Raw genomic sequence first — 24,746 nt, 5'->3', positions numbered from 1 at the left:
AAAAAAAAAAAAAAAAAAATTAAAACTTTGTGCTTCCTGGCCGGGTGCGGTGGCTCAAGCCTGTAATCCCAGCACTTTGGGAGGCCGAGGCAGGCAGATCACAACATCAGGAGATTGAGACCAACTTGGCTAACACAGTGAAACCCCGTCTCTACTAAAAATACAAAAAAATTAGCCGGGTGTGGTGGCAGGCACCTGTAGTCCCAGCTATGCGGGAGGCTGAGGCAGAAGAATGGCGTGAACCCGGAAGGCAGAGCTTGCAGTGAGCCAAGATCATGCCACTGCACTCCAGCCTGGGCGACAGAGTGAGACTGTGTCTCAAAAAAATAAAAATAAAATAAAATTTGTGCTTCCCATGTAGAAAAGTGAAGTCAATCCACAAGAATGGGAGAAAACATTTACAAATCATACCTGCTAAGGTACTTTTATCCAAATTAAATAACTTTTTAAAATTTATTTATAGGCCAGGCACGGTGGCTCACACCTGTAATCTCAGCACTTTGGGAGACTGAGCCAGGAGGATCATGAGGTCAGGAGTTTGAGACCAGCCTGACCGACATGGTGAAACCCTGTCTCTACTAAAAATACAAAAATTAGCCAGGCGTGGTGGCGTGCACCTGTAATCCCAGCTACTCAGGAGGCTGAGGCAGGAGAATCGCTTGAACCCAGGAGGTAGAAGTTGCAGTGAGCCGAGATCGCTCCACTGCACTCCAGCCTGGGTGACAGAGCAAGACTCTGTCTCAAGAAAAAACAAAAAAATTATATTTTCTGTAGTGACAAGGTCTCACTATGTTGCCAAGGCTGGTATCAAACTCCTGGGCTCAAGCAATCCTCCCAGCTGAGCCTCCCAAAGTGCTGGGATTACAAGTGTGAGCCACCTTGCCTGGCCAGGGTAAAGAACTCTCATAAGTAATTTAACAAACCAATTTAAAAATGGGCAAAAGAGGGCCAGGCGTGGTGGCTCACGCCTGTAATCCCTACGCTTTGGGAGGCCGAGGCGGGCGGATTACAAAGTCAGGAGATCAAGACCATCGTGGCTAACACTGTGAAACCCTGTCTCCACTAAAAATACAAAAAATTAGCCGGGCATGGTAGTGGGCACCTGTAGTCCCAGCTACTTGAGGCAGGAGAAGGGTATGAATCCGGGAGGTGGAGCTTGCAGTGAGCCGAGATCACGCCACTGCACTCCAGCCTGGGCAACAGAGTGAAACTCAGTCTCAACAACAACAACAAATGGGCAAAAGATTTGAATAGACCTTTCTTCAATGAAGATATACAAATGGCCAATAAGCACATGGAAAAGATACTCAGCATCAGTATTCACTAGAGAAATGCAAATCAAAACCGCTAAATTACTTCACATGCATTAGAATGGCAATAAGAAAAACAGTGCCAACAGTTAATGAGGGTATAGAGAAATTGGAACCATCACACTGTGCTGGCAGGAATGTAAAATGATGCAGACTGTGGAAATCAGCTCGAAAGTTCTTTAAAAACTTAAAACAGTGTTATATGACTCAGCAATTCTCCTAGATATATACCCAAGAGAGTTACAAGCATGTCCACACAAATACGCTGTTCATAACAGCATATTCATGATAGCCGAAAAGTGGAAAAAACTTGTGTTCATCAACTAATTAATGGATAAAATGTGGTATCCATACAACGGACTATTATTCAGCCATAAAAAATGGATGAAATTGTTATATGGTACAACATAGATGAACCTTAGAAACATGCCCAATGAAAGAAGTCACATAAAGGCCCATGTTGTATGGCTCCATCTATATGAAGTGTCCAGAATAGGCAAATCCACAGAGATGGGAAGTATACTAGTGGTTGCCAGGGGTTGAAGGGAGAGGGGAACTGGGACTCACTGCGGATAGGTACTGCTAATGGCATGATGGAGATGTTCTGTAATTTAGTGGTGATGGCTGCACAGCACTGTGAATATACTTAAAATCAATGAGTTTTATTCTTTAAAGTGGTAAATTTTATGGTATATGAATTATCTTCATAAGAGATCTATCATATATTGTTTACTAAAACAAGTTTTAGTTCCCAAGTAATTACATTCCAAGGAACATAGGAGGGGCAAAAATAATCCTAAAGACGTAAAGAAAGAAACAGGATATTTTCTAAACATTTTTATCTTGAGAGAGAACTTTTTTTTTTTTTGCTTTAGCTTGGAAAATCTCATGTCATAGATAGATCTTTCTCCTGTCTTGAAATTGGTCTTATCAAGGAACTACCCACATTGAGATATGAAGCTCTGGGCCTCTCTGGGAGCCTTGCACACCCTTCATTCATCACCTGGTCCCCCAGATAAGACAGCCCTGACCTCAGGATACGCCTTCTTGGATTTAACATTCTATGGGACATTTATTTCTAGTCTACCCCCTCCCCCAACCCGCCGGAAACAATGCCTTTCCTTAGAAAATTGCCTCCTTGATACTACTCCTGCTCATTCTGGGTTTAAGTTCTCAGTCCCTACATATACCTATGACACTAAGCCCTGGAGTACTATCTTGTTCACTCCTTCCTGGCCCACTGTCTCTGTTCCAACATTCAGGCTTAAAATATCCACTCCTAGCCAGGTGCAGTGATGCACATCTGTAGTTCCAGTTACTCAGGAGGCTGACACAGGAGGATCACTTAAGCCCAGGAGTTCGAGGCTGTAGTGCACCTTGATCACACCTATGAATAGTCACTGCACTCCAGCCTGGGCGACATAGCGGGAACCTGTTTCTAAAAAAATAAAAACAAAAATAATACCCTCTCCATTCCTGCATGACCTTTCCCTGAATATATGCACTCTACATACATACTCCCTCATTTTTTCAGTTTCTCAATAAAGCATATAATAGATGGTTTTCTTCCCTGTTACTCAAGAAGTCAGCTATTCTACCTTTCCTGTTTAGAAATGGAAACAGAATGGCCCAGAGGTGAAAGAATTTGACCTATCATCTTTAGTCTTGTAGTTCTAGCTGAAGCCACTGGGTGCCACTCTTGCACCACTAACAAGTTATTTATCACTAAATGGCCATTACCACAGGGAAACCTGATGAGGATGTTGAGCGGAGAATCATGGGTTCTACTCAATGACCTGGATCACTCATCTGCCCTGGGCTTGCAACCCAGTCCTCTGTGTTAACAATATTACCAGGTTTCAGAGCCGGGAGATCTCAGTACAAATTCTAGCCTTGCTATTTACTGACTGTGATTCTGGGCAAATTATGAAAGTTCTGTAATCAGTTTCCTCATCTGTAAAATGGGAAAATTATGACCTAATTTATAACGTCTTTGCAGAGATAAAAATTAAAATCTTGGCACAGACTAGGGATTCAGTAAGTGTTCCTTCTTTCCAAGACCTATGACTACTGGTAAGACCTTGAGTTCACTAGCCATCTGCCAAATTAATTGGGCTATGAATGGCCCTGAGGCTATGAGCCATGACTATAGTAAAAGAACAGGGTAAAAGAGGTCAGATCATCTTTTTTTTTTTTTTTTGAGACAGAGTCTTGATGTGTCGCCCAGGCTGGAGTGCGGTGGCATGATCTTGGCTTACTGCAACCTCTGCCCCCTAGATTCAAGCGATTCTCATGTCTCACCCTCCTGAGTAGCTGGGACTACAAGTGTGTGCCAACAGGCCCAGCTAATTTTTTTATTTTTAGTAGAGATGGGATTTTGCCACGTTGGCCAGACAGGTTTCAAACTCCCGATCTCAAGTGATCCACCTGCCTTGCCCTCCCAAAGTGCTGAGATTACAGGAGTGAGCCACTTCGCCTGGCCCGGATTATCTTTTTTAGGTCTTACTGGGATACCACAGAGGCCCAAGTAAAAGTACTTCAGAGGCTGAAACACTCCTAGATCCTGAAGAGTCCCTCTGCGCATATATCCTGGGTCCTATGATAACAGCACATGCCTTACCCTGAACCTGTCCCTAGAAAGCTGAAGATGTGGATCGCTGTAGTGAACTGCATTCTTCCCCACCCCAAATATGTCCAAATCCTAACCCCCAGAATTTGTGAATGTGAGCTTATTTGAGAAAAGTCTTTGCACATGTAATTCCAGATCGCAAGATGGGATTAGCTTGGATTTAGGGTGGGCCCTAAATCCCTAATTACCTACCTGTAATCCCAGCACTTTGGGAGGCCAAAGCAGCCAGATCACCTGGGGCTAGGAGTTCGAGACCAGCGTGGCCAACATGGCAAAACCCTGTCTCTACTAAAAATACAAAAATTAGTTGGGCATGGTGGTAGGTGCCTGTAATCCCAGGGAGGCTGAGGCAGGAGAATCGCTTGAACACAGGAGGTGGAGGTTGCAGTGAGCCGAGATCGTTGCCACTGCACTCCAGTCTGGGTGACAGAGCAAGACTTGGTCTCGGAAAAAAAAAAAAAAAGGGCAGAAAGATTTGAGAGACAGAGAGAAAGCAATGTGAAGATGGAGTTGCAGTTTGGAGTTACGCAAACTACAAGAAACTAAGGAACAGTTTTTATCAGAAGCTAGAAGAGGCAAGACAAAGAAGCACTCTCCTCTAGAAACTCTGGAAGGAGTGTGGCCCTGCCAACACCTTGATTTTGGATTTCTGGCCTCCAGAACTATGACACAATAAATTTGGATTGTTCTTAAACCTTCAAGTTGATGTTAATTTCTGACAGCATCCCAGGAAACTGATATAATGGATTTTACCTTTATTTGCGCAAGGCATGGACAGCAGCTTTCCAAGTCAGAGGGAAACTGGCAAGAGTATTTGCGGTGAAGCAGCTGAAAGGAACAGCGGACGCATTCCTGGGAAGTGCATCCTAGAAGGCACAGCCAGCCATGAAAGGTGTGGTGAAGGGAGCACTGACGGCTTTACTGCCTCTCTAGTCACACTGAACAGGAGGATGGTCAAGTCCATAAGATGCTTTGATCCTTGGGTGCCTGGGCACCTAAACTTCCCCACCCAATCAGGCAAGCAGAAGTACAAGGGGCAGAGCAGATGCAGAGGAGGTACCAAAGGCCCTATTACTCATTTTCTCAGAAACAGTGTCCATAGCGCGGTGGCTCAAAGTGCTGTAATCCCAGCACTTTGGGAGGCCGAGGCGGGCGGATCACGAGGTCAGGAGATTGAGACCATCCTGGCTAACACGGTGAAACTCCGTCTCTACTAAAAATAGAAAAAACAATTAGCCGGGCATGGTGGCAGGCGCCTGTAGTCCCAGTTACTCAGGAGGCTGAGGCAGGAGAATGGCGTGAACCCGGGAGGCAGAGCCTGCAGTGAGCCGAGATCGCGCCACTGCACTCCAGCCTGGGCGACAGAGCAAGACTCCATCTCAAAAAAAGAAAAAAAAAAAAAAAAACAGTGTCCATAGTTTTTATAACTATTGAGATATAAACTGACAGAGTAAACTGCATATATAGAAAATGTACAATTTTTTTGCTTTTTTTTCTTTTTTTTTGAGACAGAGTCTCACTATGTTGCCCAGGCTGGAGTGCAGTGGCATGATCTCAGCTCACTGCAACCTCTGCCGCCCAGGTTCAACCAATTCTCCTGCCTCAGCCACTCAAGTAGCCGGGATTATAGTCGCCTGCCACCATGCCCAGCTAATTTTTTTTATATTTTTAGTAGAGATGGGGTTTCACTATCTTAGCCAGGCTGGCCTTGAACTCCTGACCTCGTGATCCACCTGCCTCAGCCCCCCAAAGTGCTGGGATTACAGGCGTGAGCCACCGCACCTGGCCGAAAATGTACAATTTTTAAGTACACATGTACATACCTGTGAAACCATCAATCAACATAATGAACATATTCATCTTCCTGCAAGCGTCCTGCTGCCGTTTATAATCATTCCCTCCAACTCTCCCACCTCCCATCCTCTAGTAACCACTGACCTGTATAGATTAGTTGGCATTTTATAGAATTATATGTAAGTGCAATCAAACAGTATGTACTCCTTTATTTCTCGATTTTTTCACTCACCATGCTATTCACAGATTCATCCATGTCACTGTGTGTATCAATAGTTCTTTCCTTTTATTGCCACATAGTGTTCCTTTATATGAATCTACTACAATTTGTTTATCCATTTACCTGTTGATACTGGGTTGTGTCTCATTTTTGGGGCTATAACAAAAGTGCCATGAAGATTTGTGTATGAGTCTTTGTGTGGAGATATGCTTTCATTTCTCTTGGGTAAATACCTAGGAGTGAAAGAGCTAGGTCATATGATAGGTGTATATTTAACTTTTTAAGAAACTGCTAACTGTTTTCTGAAGTGCTTGTACCATTTTTCATTTCCACAAACAGTGTATGTGAGTTCTTTCTTCCACATGCTTGTCAACATGTGGTATAGTCAGTCCTTTTATTCCAGTGGTATAAAATGATTCTCATTGTGGTTCTTCTTTGAACTTTTGTTGTGACTGATGATGTTGGGCATCTTATGTCTTTATCTGCCATTTGTGTATCTGTAGCTTCTTTCGTGAAGTGTGTTCAAATATTTTGCCCATTTAAAAAAACCGGGTTGTGTTCTTATTAATGAGTTTTAAGAGTTCTTTATATATTGAGGATATTATGTTAAGGTTTTTAAACATTCTATTTTAAAAATAGATACAGTGCTATCAGGTACATAGGGGCACTTCTTCTTGAGTGAGCTTCGTATCTTTCAAGGAATTTGTCAATTTCATCTAAGTTGTCAAATGTACTGTAAAGTTGTTCAAAATATTCTGATAATCCTTTTAATATCTGATGCTACCTTTCTGATTTCTGATAGTGACAATTTGTGTTCATTCGTTTTATTCTGATTAGTCTGGCTAAATGTTTATCAATTTTATTAATCTTCTAAATGAGCCGCCTTTTAGTTTCATTGATTTTTCTCTATTGTTTTTCTGGTTTCTGTGTTACTGATTTCCCTTCTGATCTTTATTATTTCATTTCTTCTGTTTAATTTGTGTTTAATTTGCTCTTATTCTAGTTTCAGTTGGAAAGTGATGTCATGGATTTGAGCCTTTTTTCTTTTCTAACACATGCATTTTCCCCTCTAAATACATCAGCTACATCCTACAAATTTTGATAATTTGCTTTTCCATTTAATTAAAATATTTCTAATATCCCTTTGATTTCTGTGTTTAACTCATAGGTTATTTATAAATGTGTCATTTAGTTTCCAAATATTTGGGGATTTTCTAGATATCTTTCTTTTATTGATTTTGCTGTAATAATTCTATTATAGTCAGAAACATACTTTTATGACTTAGATCCTTTAAAATGTATTGAGACATATTTAATGCCCTTAGAATATGTTCTATCTTGGCCGGGCGCGGTGGCTCACGCCTGTAATCCCAGCACTTTGGGAGGCCGAGGTGGGCGGATCACGAGGTCAGGAGATCGAGACCATCCTGGCTAACACGGTGAAACCCCGTCTCTACTAAAAATACAAAAAATTAGCCGGGCGAGGTGGTGGGCGCCTGTAGTCCCAGCTACGCGGGAGGCTGAGGCAGGAGAATGGCGTGAACCCCCGGGGGGCGGAGCCTGCAATGAGCCGAGATCGCGCCACTGCACTCCAGCCTGGGTGCAAGAGCGAGACTCCGTCTCAAAAAAAAAAAAAAAAAAGAATATGTTCTATCTTGCTGAAAGTGCCTGTGCACTTGAAAAGAATGTATATTATTCTGTGGTTGAACAGAGTGTTTTTATAAATGCCAATTAGGTCAAAGTGATTGAAAGCATTGTTCTGTCTCTACTTATCATAACTATCAATTATTGAGAGAATTATGTTGAAATCTCGAAATATAATTTTGGATTTGTCTATTTCTCCTTGTAGTTCTATTAGTTTTATGTTTATTTATTATTTTTGAGGCAGGGTCTCACTGCCACCTAGATTGGAGTGCAGTGATATGATTTTAGCTCATAGCAACCTCTGCCTCCTGGGCTCATGCAATTCTTCCACCTCAGCCTCCCGAGTAGCTGGGACTACAGGCGTGTGCCACCACACTTGGCTAATTTTTCTATTTTTTTGTAGAGACGGGGTTTTGCCATGTTACCCAGGCTGGTCTTGAACTCCTGGGGTCAAGTAATTCACCTGCCTCGGCCTCCCAAAGTGTTGGGATTATAGGCATGAGCCATCGTTCCCAGCCCCCCTGTATCATGGTTTTGTTTTCGTTAGGACAGAGTCTGTCGCCCAGGCTGGAGTGCAGTGGTGTGATCTTGGTTCACTGCAACCTCTGTCTCCTGGGTTCAAGCAATTCTGCCTCAGCCTCCTAAGTAGCTGGGATTACAGGTGCATGTCGCCACACCCGGCTGTTTGTATTTTTAGTAGAGACAGGGTTTCACCATGTTGGCCAGGCTGGTCTCGAACTCCTGACCTCAGGTGGTCTACCTACCTCGCCCTCCCAAAGTGCTGGGATTACAGGAGTAGCTACCACATGCGGCCTGTATCATGTTCCGCGCCCCCCGCCCCCCTGCTGCCAAGACGGAGTCTCAATCTGTCGCTCAGGCTGGAGCGCAGTGGCGTGATCTCAGCTCACTGCAACCTCTGCCTCCTGGGTTCAAGCAATTCTCCTTCAGCCCCCGCCAAGTAGCTGCGATTATAGGCGTGCATCACCATGCCCAGCTAATTTTTATATTTTTAGTAGAGACGGGGTTTCACCTTGTTGGCAAGGCTGCTCTCTAACTCCTGACCTCGTGATCCGCCCACTTTGGCCTCCCAAAGTGCTAGAATTACAGGCATGAGCCACAGTGCCCAGCCTGTATCATGTATTTTAAAGCTCTCTTAACATGTGCATGAAAGGGGAAAAAAGAAAAAAAAAGTGCATGAATGTTTAGGATTATTGTCTTTGTGATTAATTGATCTTTTCATTATTATGAAATCACTCTCTTAATCTCAGGTAATATGCTTTGATCTGAAATCTACTTTGTCTGATATTACAATAGCTTCTCCAGCTCTATTAGGGTAAGCATGGCATATCGATTTTTATATGTTTAATTTTTTTCTGTCTTTATATTAAAAGTGGGATTCTTGTAGATGCATATTGTGTTGGCTCTTGCTTCTTTAGCCAGTCTAACAATCTCTGCCTTTTGTGTGTGTGTGTGTGTGTGTGTGTGTGTGTTCGTGTGTGTTTTATTATTATACTTTAAGTTCTAGGGTACATGTGCACAATGTGCAGGTTACATATGGATACATGTGCCATGTTGGTGTGCTGTACCCATTAACTCATCATTTACATTAGGTATTTCTCCTAATGCTATCCCTCCCCCTCCCTACCCCATGACAGGCCCTGGTGTGTGATGATCCCCACCCTGTGTCCAAGTGTTCTCATTGTTCATTTCCTACCTATGAGTGAGAACATACAGCGTTTGGTTTTCTGTCCTTGTAACAGTTTGCTGAGAATGATGGTTTTGCTCAGTATAATGGTTTCCAGCTTCATCCATGTCCCTACAAAGGACATGAACTCATCTCTTTTTTATGGCTGCATAGTATTCCATGCGTGTATGTGCCACATTTTCTTAATCCAGTCTATCATTGATGGACATTTGGGTTGGTTCCAAGTCTTTGCTATTGTGAATAGTGCCGCAATAAACATACGTGTGCATGTGTCTTTATAGCAGCATGATTTATACTCCTTTGGGTACATACCCAGTAATGGGATCGCTGGGTCAAATGGTATTTCTAGTTCTAGATCCGTGAGGAATTGCCACACTGTCTTCCACAATGGTTGAACTAGTTTACAGTCCCACCAACGGTGTAAAAGTGTTCCTATTTCTCCATATCCTCTCTAGCATCTGTTGTTTCCTGACTTTTTAATGATCGCCATTCTAACTGATATGAGATGGTGTCTCATTGTGGTTTTGATTTGCATTTCTCTGATGGCCAGTGATGATGAGCATTTTTTCATGTGTCTGTTGGCTGCATAAATGTCTTCTTTTGAGAAGTGTTTGTTCATATCCTTCGCCCACTTTTTGATGGGGTTGTTTGATTTTTTCTTGTAAATTTGTTTAAGTTCTTTGTAGATTCTGGATATTAGCCCTTTGTCAGATAGGTAGATTGCAAAAATTTTCTCCCATTCTGTAGGTTGCCTGTTCACCCTGATGGTAGTTTCTTTTGCTGTGCAGAAGCTCTTTAGTTTAATTAGATCCCATTTGTCAATTTTGGCTTCTGTTGCCATTGTTTTTGGTGTTTTAGTCATGAAGTCCTTGCCCATGCCTATGTCCTGAATGGTACTGCCTAGGTTTTCTTCTAGGGTTTTTATGGTTTCCTATGGTTTTTATGGTTTTAGGTCTAACATTTAAGTCTTTAATCCATCTTGAATTAATTTTTGTATAAGATGTAAATCTCTGCCTTTTAATTGGATTATTCAGACCATTTACTTTTTTTGTTTTTTTGAGACAGGGTCTCACCCTGTCACTGAGGCTGGAGTGCAATGGTGCAATCCTGATTCGCTGCAACCTCTGCCTCCCATTTTTTTTTTTTTTTTTTGAGACGGAGTCTCGCTGTCGCCCAGGCTGGAGTGCAGTGGCGCGATCTCGGCTCACTGCAGGCTCTGCCCCCTGGGTTCACGCCATTCTCCTGCCTCAGCCTCCCGAGTAACTGGGACTACAGGTGACCGCCACCTCGCCCGACTAATTTTTTGTATTTTTAGTAGAGACGGAGTTTCACTGTGTTAGCCAGGATGGTCTCGATCTCCTGACCTCGTGATCCGCCCACCTCGGCCTCCCAAAGTGCTGGGATTACAGGCATGAGCCACCGCGCCCGGCCTTCTGCCTCCCATTTTCAAGTGATCCTCCCTGCCTCAGCCTCCCAAGTGGCTGAGACTACAGGTGTGCACCACCACACTGAGCTAATTTTTTTTCCTTCTTTTTGAGATGGAGTCTCGCTCTGTTGCCCAGGTTGGGGTGCAGTAGCACGATCTCGGCTCACTGCAGCCTTCGCCTCCCGGGTTCAAGCGATTCTCCTCCCTCAACCTCCCCAGTAGCTGGGACAACAGGCATGTGCCACCACACCCAGCTAATTTTTGTATTTTTAGTAGAGACAGAATTTCACCATGTTGGTCAGGCTGGTCTCATACTCCTGGCTTCAAGGGATCCACCTGCCTTGGCCTCCCAAAGTGCTAGGATTGCAGGCGTGAGCCACTATGCCCGGCCTCGGTTAATTTTTTTTTTTTTTTTTTTTTTGAGACGGAGTCTCGCTGCAATGCCTAGACTGGAGTGCAGTGGCGTGATCTCGGCTCACTGCAACCCCCGAATCCTGGGTTAAGTCTCTCGAGTAGCTGCGACTACAGTGTGTGCCACCACGCCTGGCTAATTTTTATATTTTTAGTAGAGACAGGGTTTCACCATATTGGCCAGGCTGCTCTTGAACTCCTGACCTCAAGTGATCCATCTACCTCGACCTCCTAAAGTGCTGGGATTATAGATGTGAGCCACTGTGCCTAGCCTAGCTAAATTTTTAATACTTTGTAGAGACAGGGTTTCACCATGTTGGCCAGACTAGTCTTGAACTCCTGAGCTCAAGCAATCTGCCTGTCTTGGCCTCCCAAAGTGCTGGGATTACAGGCGTGAGCCACTGCACTTGGCAAGACCATTAACAGTTAATGGGATAGTTGATATGATAGGGTTTAAATATATCATCTCGAGAAGTGTTTTCTATTAGTCTCATGTGTTCTTTGTTCCCTTTTCCTCATTTTCTGCCTTTTTTTTTTTTTTGGAGACAGAGCCTTACTCTGTCGCCCAGGCTGGAGTGCAGTAGTGCGATCTCAGCTCACTGCAACCTCTGCCCCCGGGCTTCAGGCAATTCTCCTGCATCAGCCTCCCAAGGAGCTGGGACTACAGATGTGAGCCACCGTGCCCGGCTTTTTTTTTTTTTTTTTTTTTTTTTTAGTAGAGATGGGGTTTCACAATGTCGGCCTTGAACTCCTGACCTCAAGTGATCTGCCCGTCTCAGCCTTCCAAAGTACTGGAATTAGAGGTGTGAGCCACTGCGCCCGGCCATTCTGTCTTTTGGGTTGAGTTTTTATGATTCCATTTTATCTCCTTTCTTGACTTATTAGTTATAACTCCTTTTTGTGTTATTTTGTTTTATTTATTTATTTTGAAACAGAATTTCACTCTTGTTGCCCAGGCTGTAGTGCAATGGCGTGATCTTGGCTTACTACAACCTCCGCCTCCCAGGTTCAAGTGATTCTCCTGCCTCAGCCTCCTAAGTAGCTGGGATGACAGGCACGCGCCACCACACTGGGCTAATTTTTGTATTTTTAGTAGAGATGGGGTTTTGCCATGTTGGCCAGGCTGGTCTCGAACTCCTGACCTCAGGTGATCTGCCCACCTCGGCCTCCCAAAGTGCTGGGATTATAGCCATGAGCCACCATGCCTGGCCTTGTTGTGTTATTTTAATGGTTCCTTTTATTTATTTGTTTTTGAGACAGTGTCTCGCTCTGTCACCCAGGTGGAGTACAGTGGCACATTCTTGGGTCACTGCAGCCTTGATCTCCTAGGCTCAAGCAATCCTCCCACCTTAGCCTCCCACCAGAACTGCAGGCATATGCCACCGTGACTGGCTAATTTTTTTTTTTTTTTTTTGTAGAGACAGGGTTTCACCATGTCGCCCAGGCTGGTCTTGAACTCCTGAGCTCAAGCAATCCACCTGTCTTGACCTTCCAAAGTGCTGGCATTACAGGAGTGAGCCATCATGTCCAGCTGGTTCCTTTTATTTTTAATTTATCAGTTCACCTTCAATTAGTATTATATCACTCCACATATAGTATAATACCTTACAATAGCATATTTCCATTTCTTTCCTCCTGGTCTTTGTGCTATTATTGTCATATATTTTACTTCTCCATAGGTAATAACTATTATAATACAGTGTTACTATTTGTGCTTTAAAAAGTCAATTATGGGCTGGGCACAGTGGCTGAAGCCTGTAATCCCAGTACTTTGGGAGGCACAGGTGAGCGGATCACCTGAGGTTAGGAGTTCGAGAACAGCCTGGCCAACATGGTGAAACCCCGTCTCTACTAAAAATACAAAAATTAGCTGGGTGTGGTGGTGTGTGCCTGTAGTCCCAGCTACTCAGGAGGCTGAGGCAGGAGAATCACTTGAACCTGGGAGGCAGAGGTTGCAGTGAGCTGAGGTCATGCCACTGCACTCCAGCCTGGGCAACAGAGCAAGATTCCATCTCAAAAAACAAACAAACAAACAAACAAACAAACAAACCACTTTTATCTTTTCACCTTTTTGGATGCTGGAGATCTAGAATTTCCTTAGTTAGGGTCTTTACCCTCAAGGAGGTCAAATAGCTTTTAACTGGTTTTGTGATGGTCTCCTCTAATGAGTGAAGGGAGATCCTAGCAGGAAATTCTGTTTCTCCAGATTCCAGGTGTAGCTGGTAGTAGTTGTCTAACTGAAGCCCACTTTTCTGGCTCTCTTGGCTCCAGTCAGTACGACTGACTTATCTGGAACTAAAAATATAGGATGAATAAATAAGAGAGATTAAAGATGAAATTATCCTACAGTGTCTTCTGGACAAGATGGAGTAACAGTGACTGAATCTACCCTCCTGCCTGAAATAACAAAAATCCTGGATACAACATATGAAACAACGGTTTTCAAGACATTGGACACCAGGCAACCAGTGGGATAGTCATTCCTGAGAAATATAAAAGAGATGATTTTGTTTCACTGACTTCCTTGCTGAAAGGCTGACCTCAGATTATGCAGTCTGAAACACTTGTACCTACCCACCCTCAATTCAGGATTCCTATATATCAAAATGGAAGATTCCCACCAAAGTACTGATTATTTACACTTACCTGCTTCACCTCACATGAGCAGTGGTGAAGAAATTGGTGCTGGGTGATCTCACAAAATACTTTGTGCAGTTTGGTCCCAAACTCCTGTGTGTCAGCTGCCTAAAATGGGCCAGAAATAGAACATGCTGAGTTCCAGTACTGGAAACCAAGGGGGGAAATTCTCACAGAAAGTTTATACAGGGAGATGAGGAGGCAGATAGTAGGCAAGCCATTAAAGTTAGGAGTTTTCTTAGTCTTCATGAAGGCAGTAGAGGAAAAAAGAAGGCCTGAGATACTTGGTATAAGACAAGCAGTTGTGGCTCCTATATGTCTTCCCACTTCAGTCATCTAAGCCAGATCCTTCAAAGAAGGTCTTTGTTTTCCCTTTTTTTTTTTTTTTTTTTTTGAGACAGAGTCTCACTATGTCACCCAGGCTGGAGTGCAGTGGCACAATCTTGGCTCACTGCAGCCTCCACCTCCCAGGTTCAAGTGATTCTCCTGCTTCAGCCTCCCGAGTAGCTGGGACTACAGGCACCCACCACCACACCCAGCTCATTTTTGCATTTTTAGTAGAAATGGGGTTTCACTATGTTGGCAAGGCTGGTTTCGAACTCCTGACCTCAGGTGATCCACCCGCCTCAGCCTCCCAAAGTGCTGGGATTACAAGTGTGAGCCACTGCGCCCAGCCTGTTCTCCCATCTCTGTAGGAGATAAATATCCAGAAGATCCATCTGTTCATGAAGGGGTTATATAAACTGCTCTTCTATAAGAAGAGTTTCCAAGACAGCACAGGTTCTACTGCATAACTGAGGCTGATATGAGACTTTTTTTTTCTGACGAGTCTTTTAGGGAGGAGAGGAACAAAATAATACAGTTTGTACCCACAGGAAATGGGTAACAGCTTTCTACTTGTAAATATATAATTATAGGATGTTAGAATTAAAGGGGACCAGGGTAATAACCTAATACAACACACTAATTTTATGGATGAGAAAATTGAAATTCAAAAAGGAGAAGTGGGCTGGGTGCGGTGGCTCACGCCTGTAATCCCAGCACTTTGGGAGGCCAAGGCGGGTGGATCACCTGAGGTCGGGAGTTTGAGACCAGCCTGACCAACATGGAGAAACCCTGTCTCTACTGAAAATACAAAATTAGCCGGGCGTGGTGGCGCATGCCTATAATCCCAGCTACTCGGGAGGCTGAGGCAGGAGAATCAAAAATTAGTCAGGGGTGGTGGCGCATGCCTCTAATCCTAGCTACTTGGGAGGCTGAGGCAGGAGAATCGCTTGAACCTGGGAGTCGGAGGTTGCGGTGAGCTGAGATCGCACCATTGCACTCCAGCCTGGGCAACAAGAGCGAAACTCCGTCTCAAAAAAAAGAAGTGACCCACCCAAGATCTCACAGCTAGTTAGTACCAAAGTTAGGGCTTTAATGGATACCTTAGAATTCCCAATATAGTGTTCTTTTCACTACCCTGTGCTATCCACATGACCTAGAAAGTTGAAGCTATGTTAAAATGCACTAGTTTATAAATGTGTTGTATACTTCGACTCATAACTCCATTTATAGAAATTTGTTCTAGAAAATAATTCAAAAGAAGATATTACATAAAGGTATTAACTGAACCACCATATAAGCAAGAATGTAAACAAATGTCTAACAGAGGAATGGTTTATTAAATTAGATTTAAACAGTACGGTGGGATATTAACTAAAAATTCTAAGACTGTTGAAATGGGGAAAATGTCATTATATATGAAAATAGAATGCTTTGGTTACAACTATATATGAGATAATGAGTAAAAATTACAGTGATAAATTTTATTAGTTATTTTAAAATATTTTTTGTGTTATACTAGCTTTTCAAGAAAACTATACCAAAAAAATGAAGAAGGCTGGGCACGGTGGCTCACGCCTGTAATCCCAGCACTTTGGGAGGCCAAGGTGGGCGGATCACGAGCTCAGGAGATTGAGACCATCCTAGCTAATACGATGAAACCCCATCTCTACTAAAAATACAAAAAAATTAGCCGGGCATGGTGGCGGGCACCTGTAGTCCCAGCTACTTGGGAGGCCGAGGCAGGAGAATGGCGTGAACACGAGAGGCGGAGTTTGCAGTGAGCTGAGATTGTGCCACTGCACTCCAGCCTGGGTGACAGAGCGAGACACTGTCTCAGAAAAAAAAAAAAAAAAAAAAAGAAGCAACAAATATGGAATGATATGTTGCCCATTGATAATACAAGGGAAACAGTAACATTTATTGAGAATCTACCGTATGCTATGCACTTTGACACTGTCTTAGTCCATTCGGGCTGCTATACCAAATTCCTGTAGACTGGGTGGCTTATAAACAATAGAAACTGATTTCTCACAGTGCTGGAGGCAGGGAATCTGAAATTAAAGTGCCAGCATGGTCAGGTTCTGGTGAGGGCCCTCTTCTGGGCTGTAGGCTGCCCACTTCCTCCCTGTGTCCTCACATGGCAGAAGGGGCAAGGGTCTCTCTGGGGCCTTTTTTTTTTTGGTTGGGAGGTGGGGGGATGGAGTTTCGCCCTTGTCACCCAGGCTAGAGGGTAATGGTGCGATCTCAGCTCACTACAACCTTCGCCTCCCAGGTTCAAGCAATTCTCCTGCCTCAGCCTCCCAAGTAGCTGGGATTACAGGCGCCTACCACCACGCCTGGCTAATTTTTTTGTATTTTTTTTTTTAGTAGTGCAGAGTTTCACCATGTTGGTCAGGCTGATCTGGAACTCCTGACCTCAGGTGATCCACCCACCTTGGCCTCCCAAAGTGCTGGGATTACTTACAGGCATCAGCCACCACACCCGGCCTGGGGCCTCTTTTATAAAGGCGCTAATCCGGCTGGGCGCAGTGGCTCAGGCCTGTAATCCCAGCACTTTGGGAGGCCAAGGCGGGTGGATCACCTGAGGCTGAGAGTTTGAGACCAGCCTGACCAACATGGAGAAACCCTGTCTCTGCTGAAAATACAAAATTAAGTCAGTGTGGAGATTCCTCAGGGATCTAGAACTAGAAATACCATTTGACCCAGCAATCCCATTACTGGGTATATACCCAAAGGATTATAAATCATGCTGCTATAAAGACACATGCACATGTATGTTTATTGGGGCACTATTCACAATAGCAAAGACTTGGAACCAACCCAAATGTCCAACAATGATAGACTGGATTAAGAAAATGTGGCACATATACACCATGGAATACTATGCAGCCAGAAAAAATGATGAGTTCATGTCCTTTGTAGGGACACGGATCAAACTGGAAACCATCATTCTCAGCAAACTATCGCAAGGCCAAAAAACCAAACACCGCATGTTCTCACTCATAGGTGGAAATTGAACAATGAAAACACATGGACACAGGAAGGGGAACATCACACACCACAGCCTGTTGTGGGGTGGGGGGAGGGGGGAGGGATAGCATTAGGAGATATACCTAATGTTAAATGACAAGTTACTGGGTGCAGCACACCAACATGGCACATGTATACATATGTAACTAACCTATGTACATGTGTACATGTACCCTAAAACTTAAAGTATAATAAAAAAAAAAATACAAAATTAGCCAGGCATGGTGGTGCATGCCTGTAATCCCAGCTACTCGGGAGGCTGAGGCAGAATTGCTTGAACCCAGGAGGCGGAGGTTGCGGTGAGCCAAGATCATGCCATTGCACTCCAGCCTGGGCAACAAGAGTGAAACTCTGACTCAAAAAATAATAACAAAATAAAAATAAAGGCACTAATCCCATTCATGAGGGCCTAATGACCTAAATCACCTCTTAAAGGCCTCATACCTCCTAATATTATCAGTTCGGGGGTTAGGATTTCAACATATGAATTTTGGGGATATATAAACATTCAGACCATAGCACACATTTAGCTCTCACCTTCATAATAACTCTGTGAGGTACTATTACTTTTTCCAATTTGTAGACAAGTCTCAGAACTATAGGCCTAAACATAATAAGTAAATGAGTCAGGATTTTAACCTGAGCCTCTGATTCCGTATTGCCACATAAACATAATAGGTAAGGTTGCTCAGTTATTTCCAGTGTATTCTGTCACCATGAGAGCGTTTTTCAACAAGGAATTAGATTAGGAATCACTGATCTAGTCCTAGTTCTGTTCTTTTTTTTTTTTTTTCTTTTTTGAGACGGAATCTCACTTTGTCACCCAGGCTGGAGCGCAGTGGGGTGATCTTGGCTCACTGCAACCTCCACCTCCCGGGTTTCGGCAATTCTGCCTCAGCCTCCTGAGTAGCTGGGACTACAGGCGCGCACCACCACGCCTGGCTGATTTTTGTATTTTTAGTAGAGACGGGGTTTTACCATGTTGGTCAGGCTGGTCGTGAACTCCTGACCTCAAGCAATCCAACCGCCTCGGCCTCCGAAAGTGCTGGGATTACAGGCGTGAACCACCACACCCAGCCCTAGCTCTGTTCTTAACTAGCTGTGTGACCTAAAGAAAGGAGAAATCTTAAATAACTTGTTTTCTGATTTGTAAAATGGTATACATACTACTATTCAACAAATATTTCTTAAGGCTGGTACTACGTAGCATCACAGTGGAGCAAATAAAATAATGTTTCTAAAAATACTGTACATTTTACAAAGATAAGCAGCAGAATGTCGTTAAAATCCTGTTTTTTTGAGATGGAGTCTCGCTGTTGTCACCTGGGCTGGAGTACAATGGGGTGATCTCGGCTCACTGCAACCTCCCCAACCCGGGTTCCAGCAATTCTCCTGCCTCAGTCTTCCAAGTAGCTGAGATTACATGCAACTGCTACCACGCCTGGCTAATTTTGTATTTTTAGTAGAGACAGGGTTTCACCATGTTGGCCAGGCTGGTCTCAAACTCCTGACCTCAGGTCATTCACCTGCCTTGGTCTCCCAAAGTGCTGGGATTACAGGCATGAGCCACTGCCCTGGGCATTTTTTTTTTTTTTTTTTTTTTTTTGAGACGGAGTCTCGCTCTGTCGCCCAGGCCGGAGTGCAGTGGCGCAATCTCGGCTCACTGCAAGCTCCGCCCCCCGGGTTCACGCCATTCTCCTGCCTCAGCCTCCCGAGTAGCTGGGACTACAGGCGCCCACCACCACGCCCGGCTAATTTTTTTTTTGTATTTTTAGTAGAGACGGAGTTTCACTGTGTTAGCCAGGATGGTTTCGATCTCCTGACCTCGTGATCCACCCGCCTCGGCCTCCCAAAGTGCTGGGATTACAGGCGTGAGCCACCGTGCCCGGCCATTTTTTTTTTTTTTTAAGACAGGTCTCACTCTGTTGCCCAGGCTGGAGTACAGTGGCGTGATCATGGCTCAGCCTCAACATCCCAGCTCAGCTGATCCTCCTACCTCAGCCTCCTGAGGAGCTGGAACCACAGGTGTGCACCACCCCACCTGGGTGATTTTTTAATTACTTGTAGAGACAGCGTCTCTCTGTGTTGCCCAGGCTGGTGTCAAATTCCTGGGCTCAAGCAATCCTCCCACCTTGGCCTCCCAAAGTGCTGCGATTATAGGCATGAGCCACCATACCCAGCCAAAACCCTGGCACTTTTTAGCATCCCCAATCCCAATCTCCTACTAACTTGAAGGGTCTGCAGACACATCTTTCGGAAGCTGCTCCTAGTGCTTCCAGTCAGAATACTCATGATGGAGTTCACAGCCACTGAGAGTGAGGCCTGTAGTTTCTGCTGAGCCTGGGAAATATAACAAGTAAGGAGGAGACTGCGTGAATCCCAAGATGTGGTTTAGAGAATCCCAGAGGGCCCACACATTTCCATCAGAGCAGGATTTCAATAATTCTTCCTATCCATCAACAAAAGTTACTGAGATCCTCACATATTTTTACATCATAACACTTAGGGAATTAAAATAAAATTTTAAAATGTTCTCGCATTTCACAGAGGTGACTTACTGACACAGACACATTTAGAGAAGACAAGCAATAGGACACTGGTCAAGAAAACAGACACACTATTTGGAAAAGAAAAAAAAGCTTTTAGTTCTGCTCTCTTAGTGTGGTTGTTTTTTCCCTGAAAAGGGGGCCGTATGAGGTAAGAAATGTGTTACCAAAAGTACACAGGATGGATGGATGTAGAAAATCAGGTAAGGAGAGAAAGCGGTGGTGTGAAGAATTAGGAAAATGGGGGAAGAATGTAAGACACAGCAAAGCAGCAGCTCCGGAAGTCTATGTGGGAAGGGGAATTATACGGATAAGGAAGAGGTGTGTTATCAGCCATTTTTCCCTATTAATTATTTCCCTATTTACCCAAACACACCTACTAGGAGGTAAGACTAAGCAAGCTGGTTACAGTGATCCATCTAAGCTAAAGTTTGAATTGTAGGCTAGATGCAGTGTTACAAGATCACCCAGGTGACAGAAGAGGAGAGGAAGGGGCATTAAGGGAGGAAAGGCTCCTGGGCCCTGCCTGCTATATATGCTTGCTATCTTTTTCTTAGTGAATAGGAGAAAAGAGGCTGTGAATTCCTTATTACCTTGGCAGCCTGGTGATGTTGCTCCAAGACCTTGTCCACAGTGAATTGGATGGAACTTTGCACTACACTGTGGCTGTCCACAAGGATGGCATTGAGATGAGTTGTGAGCAAAGTATAGACTCCTAAGGGGAGGGAGAAGGTAAAATTATCACTATATCTACCTCCCCTCACTGTGCATCTTCAAAGGCTAGTCTTAAATTACCAGATGTGGCCTGTAATCCCAGCACTTTGGGAGGCCGAGGCGGGCGGATCACGAGGTCAGGAGATCGAGACCACAGTGAAACCCCGTCTCTATTAAAAATACAAAAAATTAGCCAGGCGCAGTGGTGGGCACCTGTAGTCCCAGCTACTTGGGAGGCTGAGGCAGGAGAATGGCGTGAACACGGGAGGCGGAGCTTGCAGTGAGCGGAGATTGCACCACTGCGCTCCAGCCTGGGTGACAGAGCGAGACTCCGTCTCAAAAAAAAAAAAAAAATTACCAGATGTGTAAGATTTCAGGCACTTGTTTACTAATACATTGATGAATTTCTTTTAAATCCAATACTGAGTACAACAACTGAGATACTGCAGGCCTTCAGAGTTAAGCTAAACAGAGGTGTACAAATTATCACAGTAGTTCAAGAATGATAACACTGGTTTCTGAGGAATCCGAGTTCTTAAGAAATGTTCAGTAGGGCTCAGAACATGGTATCAGGCTTGCATTATCCAAGGATTAACCATGAGCGAGGATAACTACTTCAAGATTGCTGTTCGTGTGCTCTGAGTCAGGACTGGGAGTGGGAAAGATGCCTCTTAGAAGAAGAGACCTCTACATATCCACAAATAATTACCTTTTTTTAGACAAAATCTCCCAGCAACTTACAAACCTACCTAATGCCTACTTATACATCTAAGAAAGCTCAGGAAAATTAAGGTGGAGAATGACATTATTTTTTAAAGAAACAAATAAGGGATCCTGTTTAATTCATAGCAGAAATATATACCATGTACTATAAACAACAATCCTAGTGACTCCCAAAGGAGAGGAGAAAGGGAGAAAGGGAGAAGCAAAGGTCCTATAGGGTTTGTCTAACCCTACTCTACGTCTATGTGAACATCACTGTTGTGGCAGTGCTTTCAGATGTACCGTGGTAAAGAAAAGGTTAAAATTCACAGAGATGACACAGAACTGTTGGTATGAGGTCCTTTTAAATGGGGGATTATCTCTGTTAAAGTAACCACAGGCACCATTGCTCAGCCTCATTCAGAAAAGTTAACATGTGAGAGCAACAGGCAAAAAAATTATGCCATCAAACAACAGGCCACCATTTAATGATCCCGATGCAGCAGGCACAGGAAGCCAAATTTACGGGTCACCTGGAGAAAATCCTTCTTGATTATTCTTTGTTTTCAGTGTTCAGAATTCTATGATGAAGCAGCCTAAAACTGGCTGCCTTTTTCCAGGACTGTATTAAAAATGCAAGCCAGAAGAACATTTTCTACCACAAGGCACCATGATGCTTTCCTGGTAGGGAAGGTAATATATGGTAAGCTCAAAAGGATTCTGGAGCTGGAGTCAGGGAGAACATAGATTCTAGGGCCAATTCTGCCATCAACTAGTGGTGATGAAATCTTTTCTTCAGTATAGAAAATGGCTTTATACCACCTGCTCTCACAGGTATGTTGTGTAGATAAACTGCGATAATATACACGAAGTGTTTTGTGGATGTTGTTGCCCAGCCTGGAGCGCAGTGACATGATCTCGGCTCACTGCAGCCTCAACCACCGGGGCTCAAGTGATCCTCCCACCTCAGCCTCCCAAATAGCTGGGACCACAGGTGTGCACCACCACCAAGCCTGGCCAACTTTTTTTTTTTTTTTTCTTCTCAGACAGAGTTTTGCTCTTGTTGCCCGAGCTGGAGTGCAATGTGTGATCTCGGCTCGCTGCAACCTCCGCCTCCTGGATTCAAGTGATTATCTTGCCTCAGCCTCCCGAGTAGCTGGGATTACAGGCACCTGCCACCACACCCAGCTAATTTTTGTATTTTTAGTAGAAACGGAGTTTCGCCATGTTGGCCAGACTGGTTTCAAACTCCTGACCTCAGTGTGATCTGCCTGCCTCAGCCTCCCAAAGTTCTGGGATTACAGGTGTGAGCCACCATGCCCGGGCAAATTTTTATATGTAGAGATGAGGTCTCGCTGTGTTGCCCAAGCTGGTCTTGAACTCCTGGGCTCAAGCAGTCCTCCTGTTTTGGCCCCTCAAAGTATTGGGATTACAGGTGCCAAGCCACAGTGCCTGGCCCATAAAGTGTTTTGAAATGTACACTGTACAATTTCAAAATATTTCTATTGCTATGTTAATATATCATCTAGATTGGTATTTTCCACAGTTTGGTTTGTTTTTTTTTGAGACGGAGTTTCACTGTCACCCAGGCTGGAGTGCAGTGGCGCGATCTCGGCTCACTGCAGGCTCCGCCCCCAGGGTTCACGCCATTATCCTGCCTCAGCCTCCCGAATAGCTGGGACTACAGGCGCCCTCCACCACGCCCAGCTAATTTTTTTGTATTTTTTAGTAGAGACAGGGTTTCACTGTGTTAGCCAGGATGGTCTCGATCTCCTGACCTCATGATCCGCCCGCCTCGGCCTCCCAAAGTGCTGGGATTACAGGCGTGAGCCACCGCGCCTGGCCCATAGTTTGGTTTTAAGAATAGCTTCAAGAAATCAGATCTCTTTTGAAAGCAGACATTTAATTTAAGAGTCTAAGTTCAGTCCTAAAACTTTTGACCACCAAATGCTTTTGACATTGGGGAAAATAATGAGTTAGTCACAAGAAAAAAAAATGAGTTAATCACAGAAAAGTTACCATGACAAGGTAGGTGGCCATAAGGCCAATTAAGTAATTTTCTTAAAGACACATGGAAACAGACTAACTTTGAACAATCTGTTTCCTAGAAGAAGAGGCTCTAGAGAAAGCTTTTAAGGATATGAGAAAGAAAAGGGGGAAGAGAAGGTAAAATTATCACTATGTCTGTATCTACCTCCCCTCACTGTGCATCTTCTTCAGAGGCTAGTCTTAAATTACCAGATGTGTGAGATGTGACTTACTGTGTTTACTAATACATTGATGAATTTCTTTTAAATCCAATACTGAGTACAACAACTGAGATACTGCAGGCCTTCAGAGTCAAGCTAAACAGAAACGTACAAATTATCACAGTAGTTCAGGAATGATAATACTGTGTTTCTGAGGAATCTGAGTTCTTAAGGAATGTTCTCTAGGGCTCAGAACATGTTATCATATCAGGCTTGCATTATCTGAGGATTACCTTCTGGCAGACCTTAAAAAAAGCCTGCCAGAAGGTAGCAGATCTTAAGTCTTAAGAGGGTTTTAGACCTGGAGGGGCCTTTGATGGGGCCTAGCCTAACAATCTCATGTTAAAGATATGAAAAGAGAGGCTCAGATTTACGTGACATGCTTCCCAAAAATCATTGAGGAAGTTGGTATCAGTGCTAAAATTAAACCCAGGTCTCTGTCTCTTGATTCTACCCTGATGTCTTTTCCACAATAATAAGCTGCTGCTCTTACCAGCCTCTGTCTATGTGAGCATAAGCCACAGGAAACAGCCCTAGGAAACCTCACATTAGTTTAGGTGTCTTCTATTTTCCATTCCCCTGGCATTAATCATCAGAATGGCAGCGCACCAAAGACCACTAGCTCCTCAAATAAAGAGCTACAAGCCAAAGCCCCAGTAAACAGTGCTTCTCTCCTACAGTGTGTACAGCACATGTTGGGAAAAGGCAGGGAAAAATTTGCCTTATCTTACTTCTGAGAGGCTCAGAAGGAAGGTAGCAGGAAGAATACCACAGCCAACAATGGTTTGTTCAATAAATAATCGACAGCAGTCAACATGAGCTCTTTTGATCTGGTGTTGTAAGCAGTCTCTTTTTTCTTATGACTCAGTAGGAGCAGGGCCACACCAAATAGCACTAGAGTGCCTGGAGAATAGAGTCCCACGAAAACACATTGGCCCATAGAAAAAGGAGAACAGAGACATATCAGAAGCACCAGAAGGGAGGCTTACGAACCTTTCCCCAAATTTGTATAAGCTCCCCTTCTCCTCGTAACTTTCCTCAAAGATTAGGGGGGCATTGAGAAACACTTAAATTTATGTCCCAGGGTTTATTGGATTAAAAAGCAGAAGCCAACTCCTGCTCATGCTCAGTGGTTTTCAAATTTTACTCTATTTAAGAATCACTTGAGGCCAGTGTGAGTGCTCGTGCCTGTAATCCCAGCACTTTGGGAGGCCGAGGTGGGAGGATCACTTGAGCCCAGGAGTTCAGAACTTGTCTCTACAAAACTAATAATAATGGCCGGGTGTGGTGGCTCACACCTGTAATCCCAGTACTTTGGGAGGCTGAGGTGAGTAGATCATGAGGTCAGGAGTTCGAGACCAGCCTGACCAACATGGTGAAACCCCATCTCTACTAAAAATAC

At 44.0% G+C, this 24,746-nt stretch overlaps 2 protein-coding genes across 13 annotated transcripts in view; one reads left to right on the top strand and one right to left on the bottom strand.

Annotated features, from left to right (window-relative positions):
- Positions 1-24,746, bottom strand: part of TOP6BL (TOP6B like initiator of meiotic double strand breaks) — a 105,836-nt gene that overhangs the window by 6,256 nt on the left and 74,834 nt on the right. For 8 of the 9 annotated variants that reach the window (XM_058438989.1, XM_058438981.1, XM_058438982.1 and 5 more), the window contains 3 exons: positions 20,273-20,394; positions 19,363-19,473; positions 13,786-13,884 (listed from right to left, as the gene is read on the bottom strand). In XM_058438989.1, coding sequence (XP_058294972.1) covers positions 13,786-13,884; positions 19,363-19,473; positions 20,273-20,394 — 332 coding nt within the window. The remainder of the gene's footprint in view (positions 1-13,785; positions 13,885-19,362; positions 19,474-20,272; positions 20,395-24,746) is intronic. The other variant, XM_058438984.1, reaches the window with a different exon arrangement.
- PC (pyruvate carboxylase) overlaps positions 1-24,746 on the top strand; it is a 162,821-nt gene that overhangs the window by 121,548 nt on the left and 16,527 nt on the right. The window lies entirely within an intron of this gene.

This window comes from Hylobates moloch, unplaced genomic scaffold (genome assembly GCF_009828535.3).
Source record: "Hylobates moloch isolate HMO894 unplaced genomic scaffold, HMol_V3 SCAFFOLD_5, whole genome shotgun sequence".
NCBI lineage: Eukaryota > Metazoa > Chordata > Mammalia > Primates > Hylobatidae > Hylobates > Hylobates moloch.
Note: the sequence above shows the minus strand (reverse complement) of the source record. Positions and strands in the feature narration are given on the sequence as shown.